At 45.6% G+C, this 24,503-nt stretch overlaps 1 protein-coding gene across 1 annotated transcript in view; it reads right to left on the bottom strand.

Moving 5' to 3' along the window:
* efnb3b (ephrin-B3b) overlaps positions 1 to 24,503 on the bottom strand; it is a 75,637-nt gene that overhangs the window by 5,775 nt on the left and 45,359 nt on the right. The window contains exon 3 of the mRNA XM_034105643.1: positions 2,750 to 2,842. Within this exon, the coding sequence (XP_033961534.1) occupies positions 2,750 to 2,842 (93 nt within the window). The remainder of the gene's footprint in view (positions 1 to 2,749; positions 2,843 to 24,503) is intronic.

Genomic DNA, 24,503 nt, shown 5'->3' with positions numbered 1-24,503 from the left:
ATTTCTCCATGTGTGTGAATGGGAAACTAAAGAGAAGCCGTTTGCTGTTCTGGCCCGAGTGAATTTACACAAGGCCATAACGGCTTGTAATCTGTAGTCGCTAAATCAGGCCATCTGTCTAGCAAGCCCTTGGTAACGGTGATGGCATTAAAGTGCGTTTACGTGACACATGCAAACACGCACACACACGTGCAGATGCAGCTATTGTTCAAGTGTCACTCCTCACCGCTGAAAGAGATTGTTCAACAAATACAATTTTCTTTCACTCCGGAGCCATCTGGCCAACAGTAAGGCTGCGAGATTAGAGTTTTATATCGGGGTGTGAGTATTCAACTCTGCAATGTATACGACATTTTAGAAAAGAAAGTGTGTTTCTGGTCATTGCAGCAGCAGGGGAGAGCAAACCATGGGGTGCTTATGGATGCAACTGCAATTAACCCCGCAAAAACACACACTGCATCTCGTCTGCTGGTGAAAGTGTGTGTGTGTGCACAGCCATCAACCTATACTGACATTTAGATAAGTGTGAGGCTATTGGCTGGCGGCTGCCTCATGAAAGTCAACCAAACAGCAGTTGGGGGGGCAGTGCAGTCTGGATCAATACAAACTGCTGTGTGGTCAGCAGGGGCCAGTGGAGGGAGGTGTGTGTGTGTGTGTGAGAGAGAGAGAGTGTGTGTGTGACAGAGACAGAAAGGAAGCAAGATAGATAAAGAATCAAATAAAATGGGACAGGTCAATGTGTGTGTGTGTGTGTGTGTGTGTGTGTGTGTGTGTGTGTGTGTGTGTGTGTGTGTGTGTGTGTGTGTGTGTGTGTGTGTGTGTGTGTGTGTGTGTGTGTGTGTGTGTGTGTGTGTGTGTGTGTGTGTGTGTGTGTGTGTGTGTGTGTGTGTGTGTGTGTGTGTGTGTGTGTGTGTGTGTGTGTGTGTGTGTGTGTGTGTGTGTGTGTGTGTGTGTGTGTGTGTGTGTGGCCGTAAGGGGGTTGAAAGTGCGTGTGCGTGCGTCTCGGAGCGGCATATCTCATCAGAGATCGCCGTGAGGCGGCCCGACGCGTACTTAGATGACAAACAGCACGGACGTGACCTTTCAGCCACACAGCAGATAAGACAGGAAGACAGAGGAAGGGTGAAAACAACAGAGTTGGGAGAGGGGGTGGCGAGCATGCCAAGTGAAAGGGAAGTGATGAGGACGGGGAAAAGGGGAATTTGAAAAAGGAAGTGGGCAGTGTTGCTTGAATGAAAAGGGGGTTAAAGAAAGAAAATAGGCAAATGCAGAGGGAATAGAGAAAGGAGATAGGAGGAAATAGAAAAGGAGAGGAGATGAAACGGGGATAAGGTGAAGAAAGATGACAAATAGAAAGACGTGCGTGTCTTTGAACTTCATAGAGTTGTTTAAAAGTGGTGTGCGATTGGATTGCCGGTGTGGTGGAAAGCCATGGGAAAAGAAAGTGTGTGTGCGTGCGTGTGTGTGTGGTGTTTCTATTGAGCGGAGCTGACTGGGCTGATCTTCTGGGCCGATAGAGCCACAGCAGCGCCACTTGGCTCAACGCTGAAGAGCAACCACAACACACAAGGCCCGATAACACAGGATAGGCTAAACAAATAGAAATAGGTGTGTGTGTGTGTGTGTGTGTGTGTGTGTGTGTGTGTGTGTGTGGGGGGGGGGGGGGGGGTCGTGTGAAGGGCAGGTGCCCATTATGTGTAGGAATGTGCAGGTCAGTGAAAATGCCCGCTGCTTCCTCTGACAGGCCTGCGCGTGAGGGGTCATTACCTGGGAATATTTCCCAAACAAATCAGAAGTGTGCGCGGCTACGACTCGTTAAAAACCACCGACTGTGCGCTTTAAACCCTGAATAGAGTTGTTCTGTTATCGTGCTGTGGGGGAAATGTGTGTGTACGTGTGTGTCCGCACGACCACCTAAGCTTGCAGTTCTGCACGCCCGTGTGTGTGCTCCTGTCTTTGTGTGTGTGTGTGTGTGTGTGTGTGTGTGTGTGTGTGTGTGTGTGTGTGTGTGTGTGTGTGTGTGTGTGTGTGTGTGTGTGTGTGTGTGTGTGTGTGTGTGTGTGTGTGTGTGTGTGTGTGTGTGTGTGTGTGTGTGTGTGTGTGTGTGTGTGAGCTCACCTGTAATGTATATCCCGCACAGAGACATGCACGGTGTAATGTGTGTGTGTGTGTGTGTGTGTGTGTGTGTGTGTGTGTGTGTGTGTGTGTCGGTAGCAGTTAAAAGGCAGAGGCAGAAGGAAGTCAACAGGCCTCATTATAGCCGACTGATCTCACACTTCTCCGCTGTGCTTCTCACCACTTAATGAGACCTAATACGCTCGGAGAGAACACACACGCGTTTTGTATGCGTGTGTAAGAAAGAGGGAGATAAGAGGGATGGTTTTAAAAGGGGGAGATAAGGAATGTGTGCCGCCGTACAGACGGGAGGTGGTGTGAGATGCGGTGGACTGGGTTGTAGTTCTGTGTCAGTGTGAGGCATGAATAGCAATGTGTGTGAGGAAGGGCCCATGGGTGGCGGACTCCAGGAGGTGTACATAAGGGAGAGCTTCCGTGTGTGTGTGTGTGTGTGTGTGTGTGTGTGTGTGTGTGTGTGTGTGTGTGTGTGTGTGTGTGTGTGTGTGTGTGTGTGTGTGTGTGTGTGTGTGTGTGTGTGTGTGTGTGTGTGTGTGTGTGTGTGTGTGTGTGTGTGTGTGTGTGTGTGTGTGAGTGAGAAAAAGCAATGTAGGACAAGAGAGTTTAGAAGACTTACTCTGCCCCACTTTCAGGACCACCTTCATGCCTTGCGTCGCACACACTCCGCCCCGCATGCCCTCCAGGCCTTGGCGCGTCCCATCTGACGTAGCTGGAGGGATGGAAAACAGAAAATTAGCCGAGTAGAAGGGGTGACATAAATACACACACACACACACAGAGTGAAAACCCATTAGTCAAAGCCACACATGATTCCCCTTCTTTCTCAATCTATAGCCCTGTGCCAACAATAGCCTCTATTCATATGGTCGGCCATTCCAGAGTCAACCAGTGACATTTGTAGAGGCAGCGATTTGAAACTGCACCAGAAGCAATGAAATGTCAAACTACGTGGCGGCAGCGCTTTAATAAGACCTCATTTAGCAGTCCGCTGGAATTCATTAACACCCCCACCGCTCTGCATGGACTCAACCGCTTTGAGTCAACTGCAATAGCTGCCCGGGCTGGGGGAAATTGCCGGAAAGGGGGGTAATGTAGAGAGACTGATGGAAAAAAGGGCTGGTAATCCAATCAAGAGTGCATATAAAATAAAATGGAGCCCCTGAGATACAAAACAGTGTGTGTAGAGAAACCGGACCTGATTGGGTGAAATAGAGACTGTGCTGAATGATTTAAAGCTACAATGTTTAATACCCCATTACTATCACTGCTCATGTATTTAATAAAGCCAATTAAAGAGAATTTGAAATGGAGGGACTGATGTGTTAATACAGGCAATGAGGGATTTAATACGCATCTTTAAGCCATAAACGCTTTTTTCTCACACCGCAGAATGCAATTTAATCAGAGCGGCAGAGAAATAGTTTGACATTTCAAATCAGCTTCCTAACCTGTGCTGGAATCCAACAAGCTTCTTTCTAGTGGAGCTAGCGAGCAGGCGAAAGCAGGTCAAGCAGACTAAGTGCGCAGGCATAAAGAGGGGCATGAACTCCTGTAACACTTCTTCTTACATAAAGCATGTCAGTGTATGCATTAAAGATCACTGGACGGCAGGTCAGGGAGGCTGGAGGAGGAACGAGCACGGGGAGAATCCCAACGGACGGATCAAACGGTGGAAAGTGGAAGAAAGGAACATGTTAAGAGGAGAGGCAAACGAGAAGGAGGAAGGTGAGAGGTGAGGAGATGAGAATCACACCTCTGCAGAAATACAGAAATCATCACTCGAGCTTCTCCATCCCACGGAAAGCCGGTCTCAGCTCAACTGGACTCAAGTGGAAAGAGACAGGAAACATATTTTTCTCTTTTACAAAAAACACCTGTGCACACACCACCCGTCCATCCTTATTTCCCCGATACAGCCCCCGGGGCTAGCCCTCACCTTGCCTCCCTAAAGAAATGTAAAAAATCATTTTCCCCCCACCACTTAGCTTCAGGCTATAGATTAGTCTGTCTGAAGCGAGGCAGGGAGGGAGAGAGGGGGGGGGATGGCTTAGAGAGAAAGGGAGGTGTGAAAAAGAGGAAGCTTTACTTCTAACACCTCCGTCACTCTCTCTCCCTCCATCTCTGCAGGATGCAGAGTGTGAAAGCAGGAGGAGGAGAGAAGCAGGCGGGGGTCAGGGCGAACAGCATGGTGGAGGGAGACGGGGACGGATGAAGGGAGATATAAATAAGGTTTAAATAAAGTGCAGTGAAAAAGTTGGTATGTTCTTTAAGTTGTACTACTATGTGTTGTGTTACCAACCGGTTTTAAATCATAGTATTTGAGACCTGTTCATGTAGGAGGACATGTTGTTTATTTGAATGATGAAGTGCAGTGGCTTCGGTGCGGTGAGCCAAACTACGAACAGCTCTAGTTTCATCCGGCCCAGGTCGTTTCATTGAATGCTTTTCTATTCCTTTGGCTGCTTGGATGTCCTATTCAGGTCGTAGCTAAATGTCTTGAACATTATTCAAAGATACTCGGAGGAATCCAGATTCAGAAATATATTTGGCATCAAGCAACAACCACTTGAATTATTTGTTCTTGAGCTGCATGTACATTTCCATTTTGATAATCAATATAATTCAATCAAAATATATTCTACTCCCATGCTGGGCTGTCTCTATTTTAAGTGGATGAAAAACCTATTTCTTTATTTAACAAACTAATTGAATGCAACTCAGCTAAATCACATTTATTTTTTTAAACATCATTCAGTACATATTCTTGTCCAGAGGCAAAGTGTACGAAAACAAAATGACTAAATGATTAAATCATCGTGCCTACTTGTCTTAAAACTAGAAAGCATGGTTTCACAGAGCATCCCATCAGAGTGTGGTGAAGATGAAGATGAGCCGAGGGGTATATCTGACTCTATAAGGATTGAGGGTGGGGTAAATACCCTCAACTGGTCAGAGTGTGATGATTTCTGAGGGCAATAACGCCTGACACACGAAGGAGGACAAGAAGGTGACGGGAAACGAGGACAGTGGGGAAGGAGCGCGGGGAGAGGAAGATGAGGCCATGCAGAGAGGCGAGGCGGGGGAGACTGATTGGCTGTGACAAGCTGTTGGTGATATGATGGGGACGGGAGTCGTGGAGATGACTGGGCGGACACAGCGAGGAGGAGGAGGAGGAGGAGGAGGAGGAGGAGGAGGAGGAGGAGGAGGAGGAGGACAAGGAGGACAAAGTTAAAAACAGAAAGTAAGGAAAGAGTTGAAATGACATGATAGATAGCGGAGAGGTAAAAGACTCTAATGTCTCCATTATGGAAAAGTGGAGCGGTGATGGATTCAAAGAAGAGACTGAGGGCAAATTGAAACGGGAGAGCCGGCGCATGTGATTTTGCAAATGCAGGTTATTTTTTAACATCATCAATCAACGGGTCACAAATACCACAAGGGGGCAACTTTTGGTAAAACAATCCACTCGGACCCATCAGCATGTTCCAGGTCTTTTCTGTGAGTCTCAATTTCACAGAAGCGAACAAAGAGATCACAGGTGCGGTCGGACATATCCCCCCCCACACAATCGTGGGTGCTAAACAGTGGAGATGCTGAATGCCTCCTAACACTTGAGGGGGGAATATATCGCCAAATCAAGGCAGATGTAATCAGAGAACATCTGTGAAATCCTGATCAGTGGGGGGGGGGGGGGGGGGGGAGCGGTGTAGGACTCAAATCTCTCCCACTTCACTTTGGGATGACAGGGAGAGAGAAAAGGGAGTGTGTGGAGCGATTTGGTATGAGATAAGAGGAGATAAGAGTGAGAGAGAAGGAAGAAGGAGACGGAGGAGGAATGAGTAATTGAGACAATGATCAGCAGTGATGGGGGGGGGATACTTAGCGCCAGAGGACGGAGGAGAGGAAGGGGCGTCGCTCCGCCACCAACGGGAAGTGGAAAACTTAATTGATGAAATAATACCGCAGTCAACCTCCATCAGACTGCACGGCGCACAGGAAGATAGAGTGTGTGGAGTCTGTAGAGATCACGTGAGTCTTTCTATTCGTCTCTCTTATCACCAAGGTCAGAGAGGGTATTAAAGGTATTAAATAAATGTATTCGTGTAAAAGTACACTATTTACCTCTGAAATGCAGTGGAGTAGAGGTACAAAGTGGCAAAAATACTCATTTAAAGTACCTCGGAATTGTACTGAAGTTCAGTACTTGAGTACTTAGTTACTTTACACCTCTGCCTCACATCCTTCAGGGACTTTGGACATGTATGTGTTCAGCTCTATATTAACTGTCAACTGCTGCGTGGACTATGCAAAGCGTCTTGATTTGCATTAAGAGGCATCTCGGACCCCAGTGTTTGCCATGCCACTCTATCCCCCCCCCTCCTGTGGTGCGTTCGCAGCCCAGCTTATATATTCCACGCTTGAGTGACAGCCGGCCTCCCTTAGCAAAACACTTGCTCCGGTGTGAGTGATGTGAATTTGTGTACATGCTGATGTTGATATTTCTGTCACGTCCTTCCGTCTGCTCTGGGACACGACTCACATTTCACTTTGCTCAAAAGTCACAAGAAGGGCTGTTTTATTGCCTCGCGTATTTCTGGTTGGAATTGGGATTTTGCAGCGTGTACATTGCACGTTTTGGTGCAATATGTTGGTTTAGGAAATGGGAACAGGTAGGAGGGGGATTTAACCCAACATGCACTGCTCCAAGGCTGCATTATCAAGCAGGCACATTTTACAGGGCTCAAAGTTAAACAATGGTCGCAGAATATTCCACAATAAATGATAATATCAAATGAAAGGATAAGTACGGAGCCCTGGAGGGTTCATAGAGAGAAAAATAAATAAAACGTGGCCACGTTTTACTTTCTCGTGCGCACGAGATAAAACGCTTTATTAACTCGTGCGCACGAGTTAATAAAGCGTGGCCTCGTTTTATTTAAATTGATTAGTTTTATGAAGAATATGTCCGGTCACTAGGGCGTGTGTGTGTGTGTGTGTGTGGGGGGGGGGGCATTTGTTTATGATAGTGTCGTTCGTTCCGGTGCACTCCGGCAGGACTATTGCACTACATCGCGATTAAGATTAAACACATTTCTTTCACTTGGGAATACACTTAACTATGGAGAACCAGATTACTGTTCGTGGTAATTTGAAAACAAATGTCGGTGGTGTCGGACACACACAAACACACACACACAGAGCGGAGTTTAGCACAAACACACACAAACACACACACACACACACACACACACACGCGCACACACACACCATGCGCCCCGGTTACAGGACATCTCCTTCATAAAACGAGGGGAATCCTCTGGCAGTTCGATGTGTGTAGAGGTGTGTGTGGTTGAACGAAGCAGCCTCGATCTCCATTCAGCGGTTCTAATGAAGGGAAACGCAGTAAACAGTCAAAGGCACCGCTCTTTGCAGCTGGTGCTGCTCTTCTACGATTCTGCCGAGTTACACGTTACTGCCTCCAGTGCCTGTACGACGAAGCCAGTTCAACAGACCCTGGATATGTTTGAGTTACCCGGCTTAACTAACCCGAACAAACGCGATGTCGCTAAGCGGTCCTACGAAGCTGGTTATCAACTCAGTAAATCAACCAGGGTTTCTCCGTCCGGCTGAGAGCGCGTTCACGTGAAAGGGACGGGGTTAGCAACATTCGACCAATCACAAACATGGAGACACATGCTGACAGCGCATTAACTAATGAATAGTTAAATAGCAAATCCTGCTTCGTAGTACAGGCCATGGTGCCGCAGAGATTTCATAAAGTGAAGGAGGTTCCTTCTATAAAACAGCTGTGGGCAGCAGATACTGTGAGTCACGGACAGGAATCCCTCAATTTAAATAAAACGAGGCCACGCTTTATTAACTCGTGCGAACGAGAAAGTAAAACGTGGCCACGTTTTATTTATTTTTCTCTCTATGAACCCTCCAGGGCTCCGTAGATAAGTCATTGTCACTTATTGTTGGTGTTTATTAGGGCTTCAGAGGTAGGGGTTGCACATATGTATGGAATAAATGCAAAGCACATCGTGCTATTTGTACAATAATACTAATTAAAATCACATCACATTTTGGATCAGCAATAGAGAACATAAAGAATATGTATTTCTTACATTAAAAGTGACAGGCATTCCTCTAGTTAGGTTAGCAACCTGATCTAGCCTCAAAGGCAAAACTCTGGGCAACAAAACCCCCATCATATAAATATGTGTTTACTATGTTTACTGGAAGATGACAGGATGCATACGGCGATGAGAGGATGGGGGTCATCAGGGGCCCCAGGCAGATTAATGTCACATGAGAGTTTATGAAGCTGCAGCTTTTTTACGATAGCAGAGATTAAAGTGGTGCTGCTGTGCATAAATACTGTATTTGTGGCCGAGCTATTGCGACAGTCCAGGCTCACTACTGTACCATAAACACTCAAATTACACACACATGCCTCGAGCGTGAAGCGGGAACATCTTTTCCCGATGACAGCTAGATTAAAAGGGAGGGAAATGGAGAATGTGGCGGGCAGAGAAAGAGCAACACAACAAACGGAATGAATACACAAGCAAATAAAGACCAGGGAGGAACAAATCTGTCTCATGTACAACGAGCACAGCCATGCCCCTGCTAGCCTCTGGTGGGAGATAGCGTGTTAGCTTCGTCATGAGTGCGTCAAGTAATGAACGCAAGTAGCACAAATGCAAATGAAACGTGAAAGACACAAATTCAAGTGGGTGTTTTTCTCCAGCCGCGGGCACATTGGTGCATGCAGTGGCTGGAGTAGTTCACGTCTCCGTGTGTGTCTCTCTGTGTCAGAGTGTGTGTGTCTCTCTGTGTCAGAGTGTGTGTGTCTCTCTGTGTCAGAGTGTGTGTGTCTCTCTGTGTCAGAGTGTGTGCTAAAGTGTTCCCATCTGCGCAAATCAACCGAAAACCAATGCGTTGCTTCACAGCAGCTTTGCCATTTAAATCCACCCTTTTAGTTCCACTTGTTTGGCTGTTGCACATGTTCCGAAACTAAGTTTGCCAGTTGGGTGGACTGAGATGTGTGCGTGTGGGTGGGTGGGTGTAGAGGGTACTTGGGGGTGGGATTTACAGTTGCCTTCCTGTTTAAATTTGTAGTCCTCACTCTCCAGAGGCCCTCTGAGCTCTGTGTGTGTCATCTAGATGATGAAGAGCATATGATCCCCTTTCCCTTGAGGCAAAGCTGAAGGATTCATTTTCTCTCCTATTCTAACCCCCTCCTCCTCCCCAAAAAATCCTGAAACTCGCCATCGAAGTTTCCTGTAACTAAAAACGTCTTCATAAATCTTCTTTGGCGCTTTTACAACCTGGCTATGACGCATTAACGAGGCTATCACAAGCCATTGCCTCGCTGTGGCGGCAAGAAGGGGGGAAGGCATAGGTTGTTTACCCAAACAGAACGGGCATTATTTTAGGGCCCTCCCTCAAAAACAAAACACCAGCAAAAGTATTATTTTCACATTCCACCTCCAAATACACAACACACTGCATTACTTCCAACAAAGCATGAGGTTTTCCAAACTTTGTTTTCTGCAAAGAGTGCAGGTTTCTCGTTGAGTTGCTGCAGACAAAGGCCCACTGTGGGCTGTGTTGTGGTGGCACTTGATCCACAAATGGGACGGCTCCAAACAAGGACAACACAAAGATGTCTGCATGCTTGGCGCCTTTTGTTGCGCGGTGACATGTTGGTATGTGGTTTGTAGACAAGTGTGATGATGCCTTGTCACATGAGGTAATGTGAGAATGGGACGAGACGAGTGCTGATAAGCTTGTGTTGCTGTCTTCAAAGTGTACCCTTTTTCTATGTGTGATCAAATTGGGGCCAGAGTTCCTTTTATACCAACTTTTTAAATAGTAAAGGCCCTGTCACACTGTCCCGAAATTGACACCCGATGGACACACGAATTAGGAATTGTGAATTTCGCACGAAGATGGCCCCGAACCACACATGAAGGCAACATTTACATTACATTTAAGACATACAACTGCAACGAAAGTACCACAAACAATAATGTTACAGTACTATGATACTGTACTGATATCTTCAGACTTTGTTCTTTACTTTATCCGTCTTTATATGTAGAAAATATTACGTTTTCTCCGTAATGTTGTTTCCATAACAACAACAATTTCCTGTCAACTGTCCTTCAAAATAATATATTATATCCTTTTTCGTTTCACAGAACACAAATTGGGTTATTTACATAATATATTTACATTATTTTGTTGTGCAATAAAACAACCCGATGGACACACGATAAAGGAAATGTTCACATTCGGCTGTGATCGTAGCAACATCGGGCCGTTCGTGAGGGCATCTTAAGCCATCGTATGACCGCTGGCGGAGTTTCTCAGGCTCCAACTTCGTGAGCGGAGGCAAAATCTTTGGCATGCCAAAAAATTGCCGAAGGACCTTGCGAAGGTTCATTTTCGTGTTGAATTCGTGTGTCAATTTTGCCCTTCGTAAGGCCATCGTGAGGCCATCTTGTTATCCTCGGTGCCATCGGGCATTCGCCCCGATCAGAGTGAATGTGAATGCACCGATGATAAGACGAAGATGACACGATTTGACAAGATGCCCTCACGAGTGCCTTACGAAGTTGCCGCTCACGAAGTTGCTGCCGGAGCCTGAGAAACTCCACCGGCGGTCATACGATGGCTTAGATGCCCTCACGAATGGCCCGATGTTGCTACGATCACAGCCGAATTTCGGGACAGTGTGACAGGGCCTTTAGGAAAACACAGATAAGGCATTTAACACTAGAACCGCCAACGGGGTCAATTTTACCCGCAGCTGTTTTTTGATTGGATGTAACTTTTTTTCAATAAAATAATAAAGTCTCCTAGTCTGTGACTTTTCCTGAAAGTGTGTTATCTGGCACCCTCTGTCGTTAGAAATTGTCAATATGAAGTCAGATCGCCCAAAAAATTGCCATAGAGAGATAGACAGATAGGTAGTTATAGATAGTTATAGATAGAGAGAGATTTGTACCTAAACAAAACACAAGTCTAACACCAAGCGTTTAAATCAGCACTGTAGCGATATTATATACTTCATGCTATCTGCACAAACTATATCATATGAAAAGCCGAGAGTCCACAGATTCTATTGGTATAAGTAAATAAAAGAACATTGTACCTTTCAAATCAATAGCGGGTACATTTGACGCGTTGGCGATTTTAGGTATACAGCGACCTCTGGCGGTTCTAGTGTTAAGGATACCGTGGGTACTATGGTTACTGTTTAAAAACATCTTAAATGTTTACAGAGTGCGACATTTAATTTGACCCGTGCATTATGAGATGGTACGATGAATTTAATGACTTTGTGCCTGAACAAATTAAAGCCATATTTCAGCTGGAAGTGGCTGATTCCTGATCATTTCCACTTTAATTTCTACTCTGTGCAAATGTGATTAACATGTAGACACTTGACATCCACGCTTGTAAAAAAGCTAACTTATGTGAAATTGTCATCAGTTCTTTTGCAGGGACAACGAGGAGCCAAGTCATGGTCACAGGTTGAACTCACATGATGTGTCACATGCTGACCAAGGCGCATACAGTCAGAGAGAATGTCACGCAAGCCCCCAATGTCACACATGCCTCCACTATTACCTCAAAACATGTCAAACACATCATTCACACAATCGAGCGAAGGGGACATGATCTCAGTGTCTCTATTCCCGATGACATTTGAATTCTCAGCAGTTATTCGTTTTCCATCCATCCTGTTCTATTACAATCACCCCCCCTGCCCGCCTCTACATTCGCCCTCTCTCTCTCCTTTACCCCTCCCTCCCTCTGTCTCTCCATCTTCCGATGTCCCGTGCTCTCGGAGGGTGGGCGACTCACAATCACATCGTGTTAATCTCCAGCACCAAAACACACAACAAACTGGGCCACGGCACAGTAGCCTCCACCCCCGCCTCCGCCCTCCCACCGCCCGTCGGAGTTCTGCAAAAGGGAGGACTGGAGTGAGGGGCGCACCTGATCTCCGCTTCTGACACACACCGATGCACGCACAGCGCCGAGGGAGAGGATGATTGCTCGTGACACATCCGCTGCCATTTTAAGGGGTTTAGTTCGGAGTGAGAAATGCCGTTGGAAGCCTGAAAAGTGCTGCTGTTTCCCGCCGCATTGTTGACTCAAATCGATGTCATGATTTATGAGCACGGCTTATAATCCATTTAGGTATTGTCATGTTGTATGTGTGCTCACTTCTGTGCGCAAAGGACATTGTGTCGCTTTGATGAGAGACTGGTAATCTGGTTTGATGCACAGCGAGTTAATGATGCCACAGTATGGTCAGTTTATCCCTGCGCATCAATAAGTAATCTACACAAAACCCCTAAAGCTGCTTACGTCCTCTATATAAGATATTTATATAGGGCAGAGATGGGTCATTGTCACTGTCAGAGAGAGGGATGAAGAGGAGGAGGAGGAGGGGGGGGGATAAGTCATCAGTAGGCATAAACACATAGGCCCATTTCGTCCCATTCATTCTCACGTTAATTAAATGACGAGAAACAAATTGTGGACGTAATACGTAATAAGCCTGACTGCCCATTTCGCACAAAATAATCCATGCCAAATAAATGAAACTGCCGGAGCATGGACATGCATAATGGACCAAAAGAAAGAAAGAGAGGCACAAAGCGTGGAGGAAGAAAAAAGGGAGCCATTATGAAGAGGCCGGGTGGATGAGCCTTGTGTAACGCCACTAAAGTGCTGGCCATGTAGGACAGCCACGACCAATGTTCCTTACAACTGGGTCAATGTTGCCGTCCCGGGGCAACGAGGGCATTCTGCGTGATGCGCGTGTGTTGTGAGTATCCGTTCACCCCCCCCTCAAACCTCATAGAAACTGCTATCTCTGTACTCCTTGTCAAGTGCACCTCGGAGTGGACCTCCATGCATATTGAATGAATACTTCAATGACTACTTATCAATACTTAATGAATACTTATCAGTGAATCCCTGAGTGACTTCTATTGCACTGATTTAAAAAAAAAAAGGCTTTTAAAAAAGGAGCGCAGAGCCTTTATAGCTGCGCCTCAGTACGCACCCCAACAGTGGAGAAGAGGAGTTCACGGTCGCGTTTGAATGTCTGAACGTGACATGTTCCCAGAGTCGGCTGAGGTGATGCAGTCGCACAGAATGATAAGTAACACTTGAAGCTATCGCGTGGAGTCTGACTGCCTGCAGACCAGAGATGGCAAAAGTACACACATCCTTTACTCAAGTAGAAGTGCAGATACTCGTGTTTAAAAATACTCTGGTGAAAGTAGAAGTACTGACTAAACTTCTTTACTCAAGTGAAAGTAAAGAGGGCTTTGAAATGTACTTCAGTAGAAAGTACCCATAGCTAGCAGCTGTTTTAAAGAGTACCTAACCTCCCTTTATATTAATAGAACAATAATAATAAAGTACAGGTATTTGGATTCCACATGTGAGAAGTAGAAAGTACAGGTATTTGAGTTCAACATGTAAGAAGTAGAAAGTACAGGTATTTGGGTTCAACATGTAAGAAGTAGAAAGTACAGGTATTTGAGTTCAACATGTAAGAAGTAGAAAGTACAGGTATTTGAGTTCAACATGTGAGAAGTAGAAAGTACAGGTATTTGAGTTCAACATGTAAGAAGTAGAAAGTACAGGTATTTGAGTTCAACATGTGAGAAGTAGAAAGTACAGGTATTTGGGTTCAACATGTAAGAAGTCAAAGTTGTGTGTGTGTGTGTGTGTGTGTGTGTGTGTGTGTGTGTGTGTGTGTGTGTGTGTGTGTGTGTGTGTGTGTGTGTGTGTGTGTGTGTGTGTGTGTGTGTGTGTGTGTGTGTGTGTGTGTGTGTGTGTGTGTGTGTGTGTGTGTGTGTGTGTGTGTGTGTGTGTGTGTGTGTGTTCCACTGTCTGGTGTCATGTGTCCGTCTTAAGGTTGACGTGCGGGTAGCTTTGTCTGCGTTATATCAGGCTCCTGATTGGAGGCCTGTAGAAATGGGTCAGCGCCGTAGTCGGCGTCGTTCCTTCTCTCCTGCTCTCGGCTCATGTTTTTTTTCCTTCTTCTACCCAGCCTCTTTTATTCCCAAGTCGCTCCCAGAATAAAAACGAAACACCTCCGGTTGTCCACTCCTCCTGCGGCTGCCTGGATCTGGGTTACACCGGAGAAGTCCATCACTCACTTCCCTCTTTCCCCTCCGTGCTTCTCTTTTTCCAATGAAGGCGAAACACTCGGCGTCTGCTGGCAGTGAGACTGAAGGAGTCGCTTTGAACAGGCTCAGGATCAACAGTGAGGACTTTGATGAATGTGTATTTGTCAAGTCGCTCAGCAGACTTGTGTGACAATACATTTCCAACATTCTTGGTGCCTTCATCCTTCCTATCTCAGCTCATGGTGCCTGGGGCTAAGTGTTTTGTCTGAGTGGACACACACACACACACACACACACACACACACACACACACACACGCACGCACGCACGCACACGCACACACACACACCACTTCAGGGGACATTACATTGACTTACATGCATTTCCTGGAGACTTATCCTAACCTTAACCATAACCAACACATGCCTAACCCTTACCCTTAACCTTACCCTTACCCTAACCCTTAACCTTACCCTTACCCTAACCAAGTCTTCACCCTAAAATTAATGATCCCCCTCATGGGGACCTCCAATTTGTCCCCATAAGGGAAGCGAGTCCCCACACGTGACTGTGTAAACAGATTTAGGTCCCCGCAAGTATAGTAATGCTAGGCCACACACACACACACACACACACCTGAGCGCACGCACGTGCACACACACATACAGGGGGTGAGACACGACACATGACTAATAGTCCTGTAGGGATTTCTTTCTCTCCTTTTCTTACTTTAATGCTTCCATCACTCATCCTGTTTACTTCTTTTTTAGGGCAGTAAGTCGACCTCAAACCTTCCACGCCACGCTCCCGCACGCACGCGCGCGCACACACACACACACACACACACACACACACACCTGAGCACACATTCACACTCTTAAGGCCCTCAGTTTCACATTAGCCTGATTTACAGTCTCAATTTAGGCATACGTTCAGTGCAGCGAAGAGGAAAACAGGATACAACTACACCTAAGTCGCAGTTACGCGTCTCCTGTCACTTTGTCATACTTTCATCACTGGGGGAGGAGGTGGAAAAAAAGCTGTCTCTTGCAGAAATCACTCTCTCCTCGCTGTAGCTTTCCCTCCTCTCTGACATTTCCTTCTGCCTCTCCTTTCAATTATTGCCTTTATGTTTCCAGCCTTCCTGCCGTCCCCATTCTTTGTCGGGGCTTCCTCTCAGGCAGAACCTAGCTGTGACATTGTCTGTCACTGCAGGATTACAGCATTGGCACCTCGCCACGAACATGCCGAAGACGGCGAGGATGCGACCCTTCGCCGCGTGCGTTCTGCTCTGCCACGGGGTACGGACCCTTCGAGTAGAATAACAGCTTTTCAAACACTGTGTGTATCCGAAGCCAAAACTTTCCTCTGGGACGCTGAGCTGTCAGATCCCCTCAATATAAGTGACTTTGAATCAACTTTGTAGCTGATGGTGACTTTCAGACTGCAGAGATATTGCGAACAAAATTGGCGTGATACAGTTTGGGGAGCGATGAGAATACAGTTTGACCCTCATGGGGTTTTTTTATGAGCTGATATTTTCAATCGTTCTTCAATGTTCCCTTGATGATGTTGGAAAAACACTTAAAAAACAATACCTTGAAGTGCATCATACCCATCCATCTGTATTTTGAAAAATAAAGTCACAGGTGGAAAATGTGGAGATTATATAAAAGCTTTTCTGAAGGACGGGGCGGTCAAATAACGTCAAGTCTATTTCTTATTATGCTTCTTTCGGTAAAACTGGCAAGCAGGAAGGGGAGGGATGATGCTCGACTGAAGGACACACGTCTGGTAAAACAGGAAGCTATGAATGATGCAGAAAAAAGAAGAAGTGGGTCAACGGTCTGAAGGGAGGAACGTGACAGCGATCTGTGGCATGGAGCAGGAGGGAGAGAAAGCAAGTGGGAAGATGGCGGCGGGCAGAGGGGAGGGCTTTCTAAATGAAGAAGAAGGGGTGTGAAGGAGGAGGAGGAGGAGGAAGAGTGAGGGTGAAAATGTGCGAGAAAGACGGGAAAAGGCAGAATCAATGGGAGGCAGGAGCTGTTAGAGAAGATGGCCTCATAAATGTCACTCCTTTCGGGGTGTTATAGATGGCAAATGTCAAAGACCCAGAACTTACAGGAGTTAGAACACACACACGCACACACAGTTTCGCCCTCCAGACAATGACTTTTGAAAGGAGGCAGTGAAGGAGTGGGCCTGCCGAGGAGCTGTACATCTTAAAGACTGTAATTAAACATAACTGTCAGTCTAATTAAGGCTTTTAATGAACTCCACCAGAGCTCAGAAAGGACAAGAAACTGCCAGTGCATGTTTGTTTGCGCGCGTGTGATAAACGCTCAGACGGCAACACAATCAAACGTTTTAATGAGCCGAGTGCAAATCTGAGGTCCGCCGTCTAATAAACATGCATACCTGGGTCCCTCATATCTAATGGCAACACACACACACACACACACACACACACACACACACACACACACACACACACACACACACACAGCTAATTATTACTGTCGCACTCTCTATGCTGACAAAGTGATACAGCCCTGCCCACTGCAGAGGTGGGACGAGACCTATAGGAAAGACCTTTGAAACTATTGGATTTTCCATTAAGGAAAACTTTATTTAGGAGTGTAGCTAAAATACTAATCTGCATTAAACATCATTAAGCTTCTCTAAAGCTCTTGGCTGCACTCTGTCGTTGGCTGGCCAGCTAAAGGAAAATAGATTGCACTTAAAGGCTGGAAAAACGTTAGGTCTTGATCTAGAGGCCGATACAGAGCAAAAAGCACAATGGAATCTTTTTTGAGTTTGGGTGGGCGAGCTAAACGATGTATAATGATGGCAAAGAGGGGTTGTCGTGGTGATGAGAAAAACTCAAATATATTTTTACACTTTTTCTCTGATGGCGTCAAAAGCCGACTCCAATAATCATTCCATTACTTTTTCCATTATGATTTATTACCATGTCAGGGGCCGCTGCGCTGCCACCATTAAAGGGGCCCTATCGTACCTATTTTCAGGTTAATCGTAGTATTTAGTGCCTCTAGTGCAGGGGTGGGGAACCTTTTTCCTCTCAAGGGACATTTCAATTTTTACAATATCCTCAGAGGGCCGTACAAGTTATTGATCTCTGCTTAAAAAAACTAAATCACAGCCCATTCATTTCATTCTGTGCAAAGAAAAAGCAACCTCTTAATCCAGATATCTCACCATGACTCGCGTATGCATGCACGTGCAGGGTGTGGCGTGCTCCCCTGGGAAGATTTTTTTAAATGTTGAAGTTAAAAGCATCAATCTGGTGCACTTTGAGAGCAACATTAGGAGATCTATGGACACATCTCTCAACACCCAAACACAACTGTAAGCAGATTTTCTTTTAATTTATGGATATTTGACAAATCACTCCCCTTTCAAACTGTATTCTTCTTTATTAATAACTGTCATATAGTATTTTATACCTGTTTACTTTATTCTCTTATTTTTTTTATAACTATAATGATCATATAAAGATGTGCCTTTACCTCACTGGTTGTAGAAAAAGCTTCTTATATTCGTTAGCATAGCTAGCTAACCAGATGCTAATGATAACAACACGGTTATTGACTGTCTGATCTGTATGACAGATGAGCAGATCGCCACTGGGCTTTCAACTAAAGACACAGACACGCAGAAACTGCGGCATGTGTATGGACTTATCGGTACTGCAATTTCTGAAGTGCTGGAGTGGCGTTCTGGTGCTCTCCGTCAGAACTGCACCCCTGTCAGTCGAGACATATACCACGTGATGACACGTTAGGCTCGTGTTGTGTTCAAGGACCCTGACCTTGGCCAGGAAAAACAGGCACTCGCTTGTTTAATTTGTTTGCGGTCTAGATTTCTTTCATTTTTTTATTTTTTGCGTGTGTTTATAAATTACCTCGAGGGCCGTACCAAATTGTCTCACGGCCCGGAGGCCGGAGGTTCCCCACCCCTGCTCTAGTGTGACATGTTTAAATGCTTTACATTTTTCTCATACTGCTTGTGCTGCAGCACCTCTTTTCACCCTCTGTCTGAAACCAGAGTCCAGTCCGCTCTGATTGGTTATTTCTTTGGCTCTGTTGTGATTAGTCAACTGCTTAGAGATGCCCCGCCCCTTAGCCTATCACAAATGTGTTGGAGCACTAGCCAATAGAGGCGCGAGTGTTACGTATGTCACTATGGAGGGAACTTTGGGATTTTAGCCTTTGCAGACCATTTACATGCACACACGATATATATAAACACACTACAGGAAAGGAACACTGAAAAACACATAATAGGCCCCTTTAATTTTGGGCCCTGACTCGAATATCAAGAAAGAATTGGAGACATAGAAACAGTCTCTCCTTTCTTTCTTCCTTAGGTTTTTGTTCTTTCAGTGCATGCCTTTCTTTCACCCAGCTGCTACGTCATAGTCTGTAGACACTGTGTGTACACACACACACACACACACACACACACACACACACACACACACACACACACACACACACACACACACACACACACACACACACACACACACACACACACACACACACACACACACACACACACACACACACACACACACACAGGAGCACTTTAAACCTGGCTCAGTTGTAGTGTTTAAAAACACCAGCCAAGACTCAGCTTCAACACAATCCTGACGAGCATGGAGGTCCTTCTAATGGATCAACACAGATTCAATTCAATGTGCATACTTACCTTACATGTCCTTGAACCATGACTGTAACACAGAGTTATGCCTGTGTGTGTGTGCGTGCGTGTGTGTGTGTGTGTGTGTGTCCTTTTGTAATGTATGCCTATATGGGAATATATCACAGAAATGTTTGACTAAACCCTGCCAGTACAGCCCCCTTCCTGTTACTTACCACCCCCACCATTATTCTTGTTTCCAAAAGAGGAAAGCAGGAGAAACAAACAAACACACACACACACACACACACACACACACACACACACACACACACACACACACACACACACACACACACACACACACACACACACACAGGAGAGCCAGCCAGCCGAAATAATACATCTTGACATCTGTGCCTGCGTACTGCTCCAGGGAGAGATTGGAGAGAGGGAAAGTGGAAAGAAGAAGGGTGAGATATGAAGGGGAAGATGATGGACAGCAGAAAGCATAGGGCAATTATATACAGCTTGTGTGTGTGTGTGTGTGTGTGTGTGTGTGTGTGTGTGTGTGTGTGTGTGTGTGTGTGTGTGTGTGTGTGTGTGTGTGTGTGTGTGTGTGTGTGTGTGTGTGTGTGTGTGTGTGTGTGTGTGTGTGTGTGTGTGTGTGTGTGTGTGCGTGTATACTGAATGTGTGTGTGTGCGTGTATACTGAATGTGTGTGTGTGTGTGCGTGCGTGTATACTGAATGTGTGTGTGTGTGTGTGTGCGTGTATACTGAATGTGTGTGTGTGTGTGTGCGTGCGTGTATACTGAATGTGTGTGTGTGTGTGTGCGTGTATACTGAGTGTGTGTGTGTCGGCGTGTATCCCTCCCTATATGTGTGCAGCAGTGAGAGAAGGAGAGCGATGACAGTTGTTTGTTTAGCTTCTCTGTGATTAAAGCAGCCTGCTGGAAGCTGTGCTCTTAGCTGTGTACGGCAGTCTGTCTGTTTTCCTCCGTGTGTGTTTATTTGCACATGCATGCTCATGCTTGTCACTTCTTTTCAGAAATGGGGGGGATGTATATTTGCACTCTGCATGTGTCAGTCTGTCTTCAGTTCTGAAGTGTGTTTATGTGCGCGTCTTAAATCTGTTTTGCGTCCCACGGTCGATGCATAAAATGCAATCTGTCTGCGTCTCCTCCCCAAAATGTGTGTTTTAAACGTCTAATCTCCTCGTCTAGTTTGCTTAAGTGAAATCCTCCACGGCTGTCGGGGCACGCGGGACTGGAAAAACCTGTGTGTGTGTGCTCATTAGTGCAAGGTTCCTCGAGGTGCTGTCCTGACGTCTGTTTGAGGTCGTGTCTGTCTGATGTGGATTTTATTTAATCCAACGGATGAAAGATAACTGTCAGTCTCTTTCTGTCACCTCAGTGTTCAAGTTCAACGAGCTTTATTAGCCTCGTAACATCCTTCTCACACTGCCAGAGTAAAGAATACAACACAGGGTCTGTTCAGGAGAGAAGGAGAGTGGAGAACAAACCTGTTGCAACTGTAACTTGTAAATCTTACTAAAGTTCACACATATTTAACTTGTTACGTTAAAACTCTACTTTACATGGAGTGACTGAGCATTGATCGTTTTATTTGTCAAAAGAACTAAAGTAAGAGGTGTGTAACAAATCACATGTTTTAGTTTTAAAACCAACATTTTATTTTAAGTGCATTTTCCACTATGATGATTTTGCTGATTGAAAAATATCGTTTTTGCCCTCATCTGGAAACCAGAGCCATATTTTCATTTTCTGATTTCATCTTTTGACTCATGCATGTTCAATTTGCAAGTGAAAAAAAGTCATCATTCCGCGAGATCTGATAGTGGAAGGAATGCATGTATCTCTTCACCGCTCACTTCTTTCCGTGCTATCTTGGAGTTGCAGCAGGGAGAGCAACTGAAAGAGTAATGAGTGTGCCGCGCAGAGAGCCGAAGACACGGCGACAGACATGCGGGATGACAACAACACAGAACAAGACGGGGATGCAGGGGAGAGAAAGAGAGTGCCACTTTTAACAGGGTCAAGTTTGAGGTTTGAGTGTAAAAACAGCTCAGGCTAATTCATATTTAAACTTCCCATTCACACACAGCCCTGACAGCTCACGTACCAACACCTCCCGTTAGAGCCCACTACTCTTACCTCCAAGGAGTTCTTTTAGAGGCTTTGCAAAAAAGGGAAAAAAAAGTGCTAAAACATGGCAGATGGGAGACATTTCCAACATACAAACTGACTGTCAAAATCTCACATAACAACACCTGATTTGCGGCGGTACGGATTGATACGTGTGATGTACTCGACACTCTGGGAAAAGAGTGCTCTTCAACGTCTTCAATGAGGGATGCTTAGCTAAAAATATCCGTTCCCCGGGAATACTCAATGCTAAAAAAGGAAGCACAAATCCAGCTAAATAGGCAGAATCGTGTTAGCATCTCACATAATGCGCCAGCTCTAAATAAACTATGACTAATGTGTCACTCGATGTCATATTTGTGGGCTGAGCGACCTTTTTCTCCCCGAGAGCCGCCGCCAAAATTCCTTCGATTACTTTATCGGTAATCCCTTTAGAGCAGCGCCGTAAATCTGTCCCGCTGCTCTAATCTTCAATTCATCACACATTTCCTAATCGCGCTCCAAAAACAACAAACCTGGAATTACTCTTCTTTCTGTGCGCGAGCCGAGCACAGACGCACACTATCAAAGGTTATGGCGTGTGGATAAATCACTAAAGACTAATAAACTACCCAGTTCACATTGTTATATTGTACAACTCAAATACAAAATAGGTCTTTATTCTTAATTAACGCTGGAAATAATTTAAAAACGGACATGCAATAATGTCGTAGTGCTAAATCTTCGATGGGACACACCGGGATAAATAAAGGTTAAACCAATAAAAGAGACCGTTCTCCTTTAAACCTCGTCTTCCCTCCCAGGCGGCCATATTGCAGAGGCAGTGACAGCAGAACTGTTGCTACAGACGAGGTAAGATGCCACAACAGGGCCTTTCTCTCCACCAAGAGAGCAGCGGAGCGAGGCTGGAGGTGCCAATGAATTAGTTCACTGTTTTCACTCATTATGCCCGACTGACTGCCTCACTTTTCCTCTGTCTTTATTTACGCCCTTTTCTTCATCTCCCGACTTCTCTGGCACCACACACACACAGCCAACAAAGACCCCGCTCATAATGAGGGCATAGCGGTGTCTGAGTGTGTGTTGTTCCTTGTGTAGTGTGTGTGGAGGGAGTGGGGGATTATGGCAGTTCCAAAGCGGTGAATAGGGGCCAGGCTGGGCCGTGGCCCCGGCTGAATTAATTACTCTAATTAGCGTCTTAATTGCATATATTAAACCAGTGGTTAGCGGGGCTGGAGCTGTGGTTAGGGCCTGGATCTCCATCAGGCGGACAAAAGGGTCTCTCACACACTCACACACACACACACACACACACACACACACACACACACACACACACACACACACACACACACACACACACACACACCAGATCCACCTTCCCCCATCCACTTGAGGTAGTCTGAAGTGGAGAAACGAGACCAAAACGCTCCCCTTCATGATGAGGGTATTCAATTATCCAAATCCCCACCCCATCCCTGGTCATCAATATATAATAAGCGTATATAGCAGTGGCAGATGTGTGGTACTAATATGGATGATAAGCCTCCCCAGAGGGAACCCTAAGGATTAATATTAGACCTACGGGGACTCCTTGAAGCAGTCTTCATCTGAAAGTCTTTACTGTATCACTTACTCGGCGCTCCGCCCCATGTGACATTCAAGATGCCAAACCATGCCGCTGATTTGCGACCGTAGAGCCTCGCCCCGTCTGGCCCCCTCGAAGCACGTCACACAGACTTACAGGGACCATGACAACATCAGGACCATTAGTTCCAGCGCTCGCTCCACATCCCAGCGCTTTTGGCTCATGGTTTTTGTGCATTTTAAACAATTATCAAAACCATTGGCTCTCCAGTGTAGACAACATGCATCAAATTAAGCTTTTTGGCTTGAGTTGACCCCAGAGATAAAATGAGCCAGGCTGTGAGGGAGAGAGAGAGAGAGAGAGAGAGAGAGAGGGAGAGGGAGAGAGAGAGAGAGAGGCTTGTTTTATTGGTGAAATGCACCCAAAGTAACTCGCAACAATGACGATTAGTAAACAGCTAGTAAGCTAACAAATCTCTCTTTAATAAACAAGTGGAGTGCATGTGCACGCGGCGCGCACGTGCATGAGCGCGGAGAGATAATGATGTTCTTTGTGGAGCTTTTTTGGAGTAATTAGGGCCGCTTAAATGGTGGTTAAAAAGAATTTGCAGCTGATTGTTTGTCCTTGTGTCTTTGAGCCTTGGGCCTTGTTGCTCCACTGAGTGTCAACACCGTCTTCTTCGACACACAAATCCTCTCATCAGTCCGTCCGCAGACAATCCTTCAATGCTTCCCTCTCTTCTGCTACATGCGCAAATTATTCTAGCTTGTATGTAATTTACTCTCACTTTTCCTCCTCCTCCTCTTCCTCTGCTGAACAGCTGCCGGGTCCAATCCGACTCCAAGAACACCATAATCTCCGTCACACATGGCAAAGATCACGCCTGTTAGTTATAGAAACTACACCCATAACAACTGACAGCAGCGCGTGTGTGTGTGTGTGTGTGTGTGTGTGTGTGTGTGTGTGTGTGTGTGTGTGTGTGTGTGTGTGTGTGTGTGTGTGTGTGTGTGTGTGTGTGTGTGTGTGTGTGTGTGTGTGTGTGTGTGTGTGTGTGTGTGTGTGTGATGTCTTTCTCTTGAAGGACTAGTTCCATGAAAATACACTAAATTGTTATCTTTCTGAAAGTGTTACTATAAAAATAAATACAACATGTAGCTTCTAAGTCAGGATGCTAGCTGTTTGACTCTACATCAGTGTTTGCTAAGCTAGGCTAAACACAGCCTAAACACAGCTCATTTCCTTTTAGAAATGAAGCTTAAGAGTGTAAGTAGAACCGCTAACATTGCTTTAAAATAATATATGGAGATGACCCCGCTAGCAGTCTCCTACTATCTTCACTCTTTATGCTAAGCTAGGCTAACTATCCCCTCATTCAGCAATTTACATATTCCAATCTCAGCAATAAAGACAATTATTATCTGAAATGCAAAACTATTCCAATAAATAGGAAAGGGAGGACAGATGGTTTATCACAAAGTTGTGTCAGCAAACACACAACTTTGTGTTGGAAAGAAACACACACAGACACACACATAACATGTTTTTTGTACGGCTACGCATCTGTCCGCGTTTCCATTATGTTGATCAGGGGTCATGTTTGCGTGAACCTGGACACTAAATCAAAGCTATATTAGCAGGCTAATGTGTGCTACTGATGGCAGAGGTCAGCTGAGAGGTGCGCTTGTTTTTAAAATCCCCCATGTATGATTGCCGGGTAACATCTTTCTGCCAAAGGTTCCTCAACAGAAGGCGGCAGCACAATGATGCCTTTGTATGTC

This window comes from Pseudochaenichthys georgianus, chromosome 18 (assembly GCF_902827115.2).
Source record: "Pseudochaenichthys georgianus chromosome 18, fPseGeo1.2, whole genome shotgun sequence".
In the NCBI taxonomy this organism is placed as follows: Eukaryota; Metazoa; Chordata; class Actinopteri; order Perciformes; family Channichthyidae; genus Pseudochaenichthys; species Pseudochaenichthys georgianus.
This window is presented reverse-complemented; position numbering and strand designations above follow the sequence as displayed.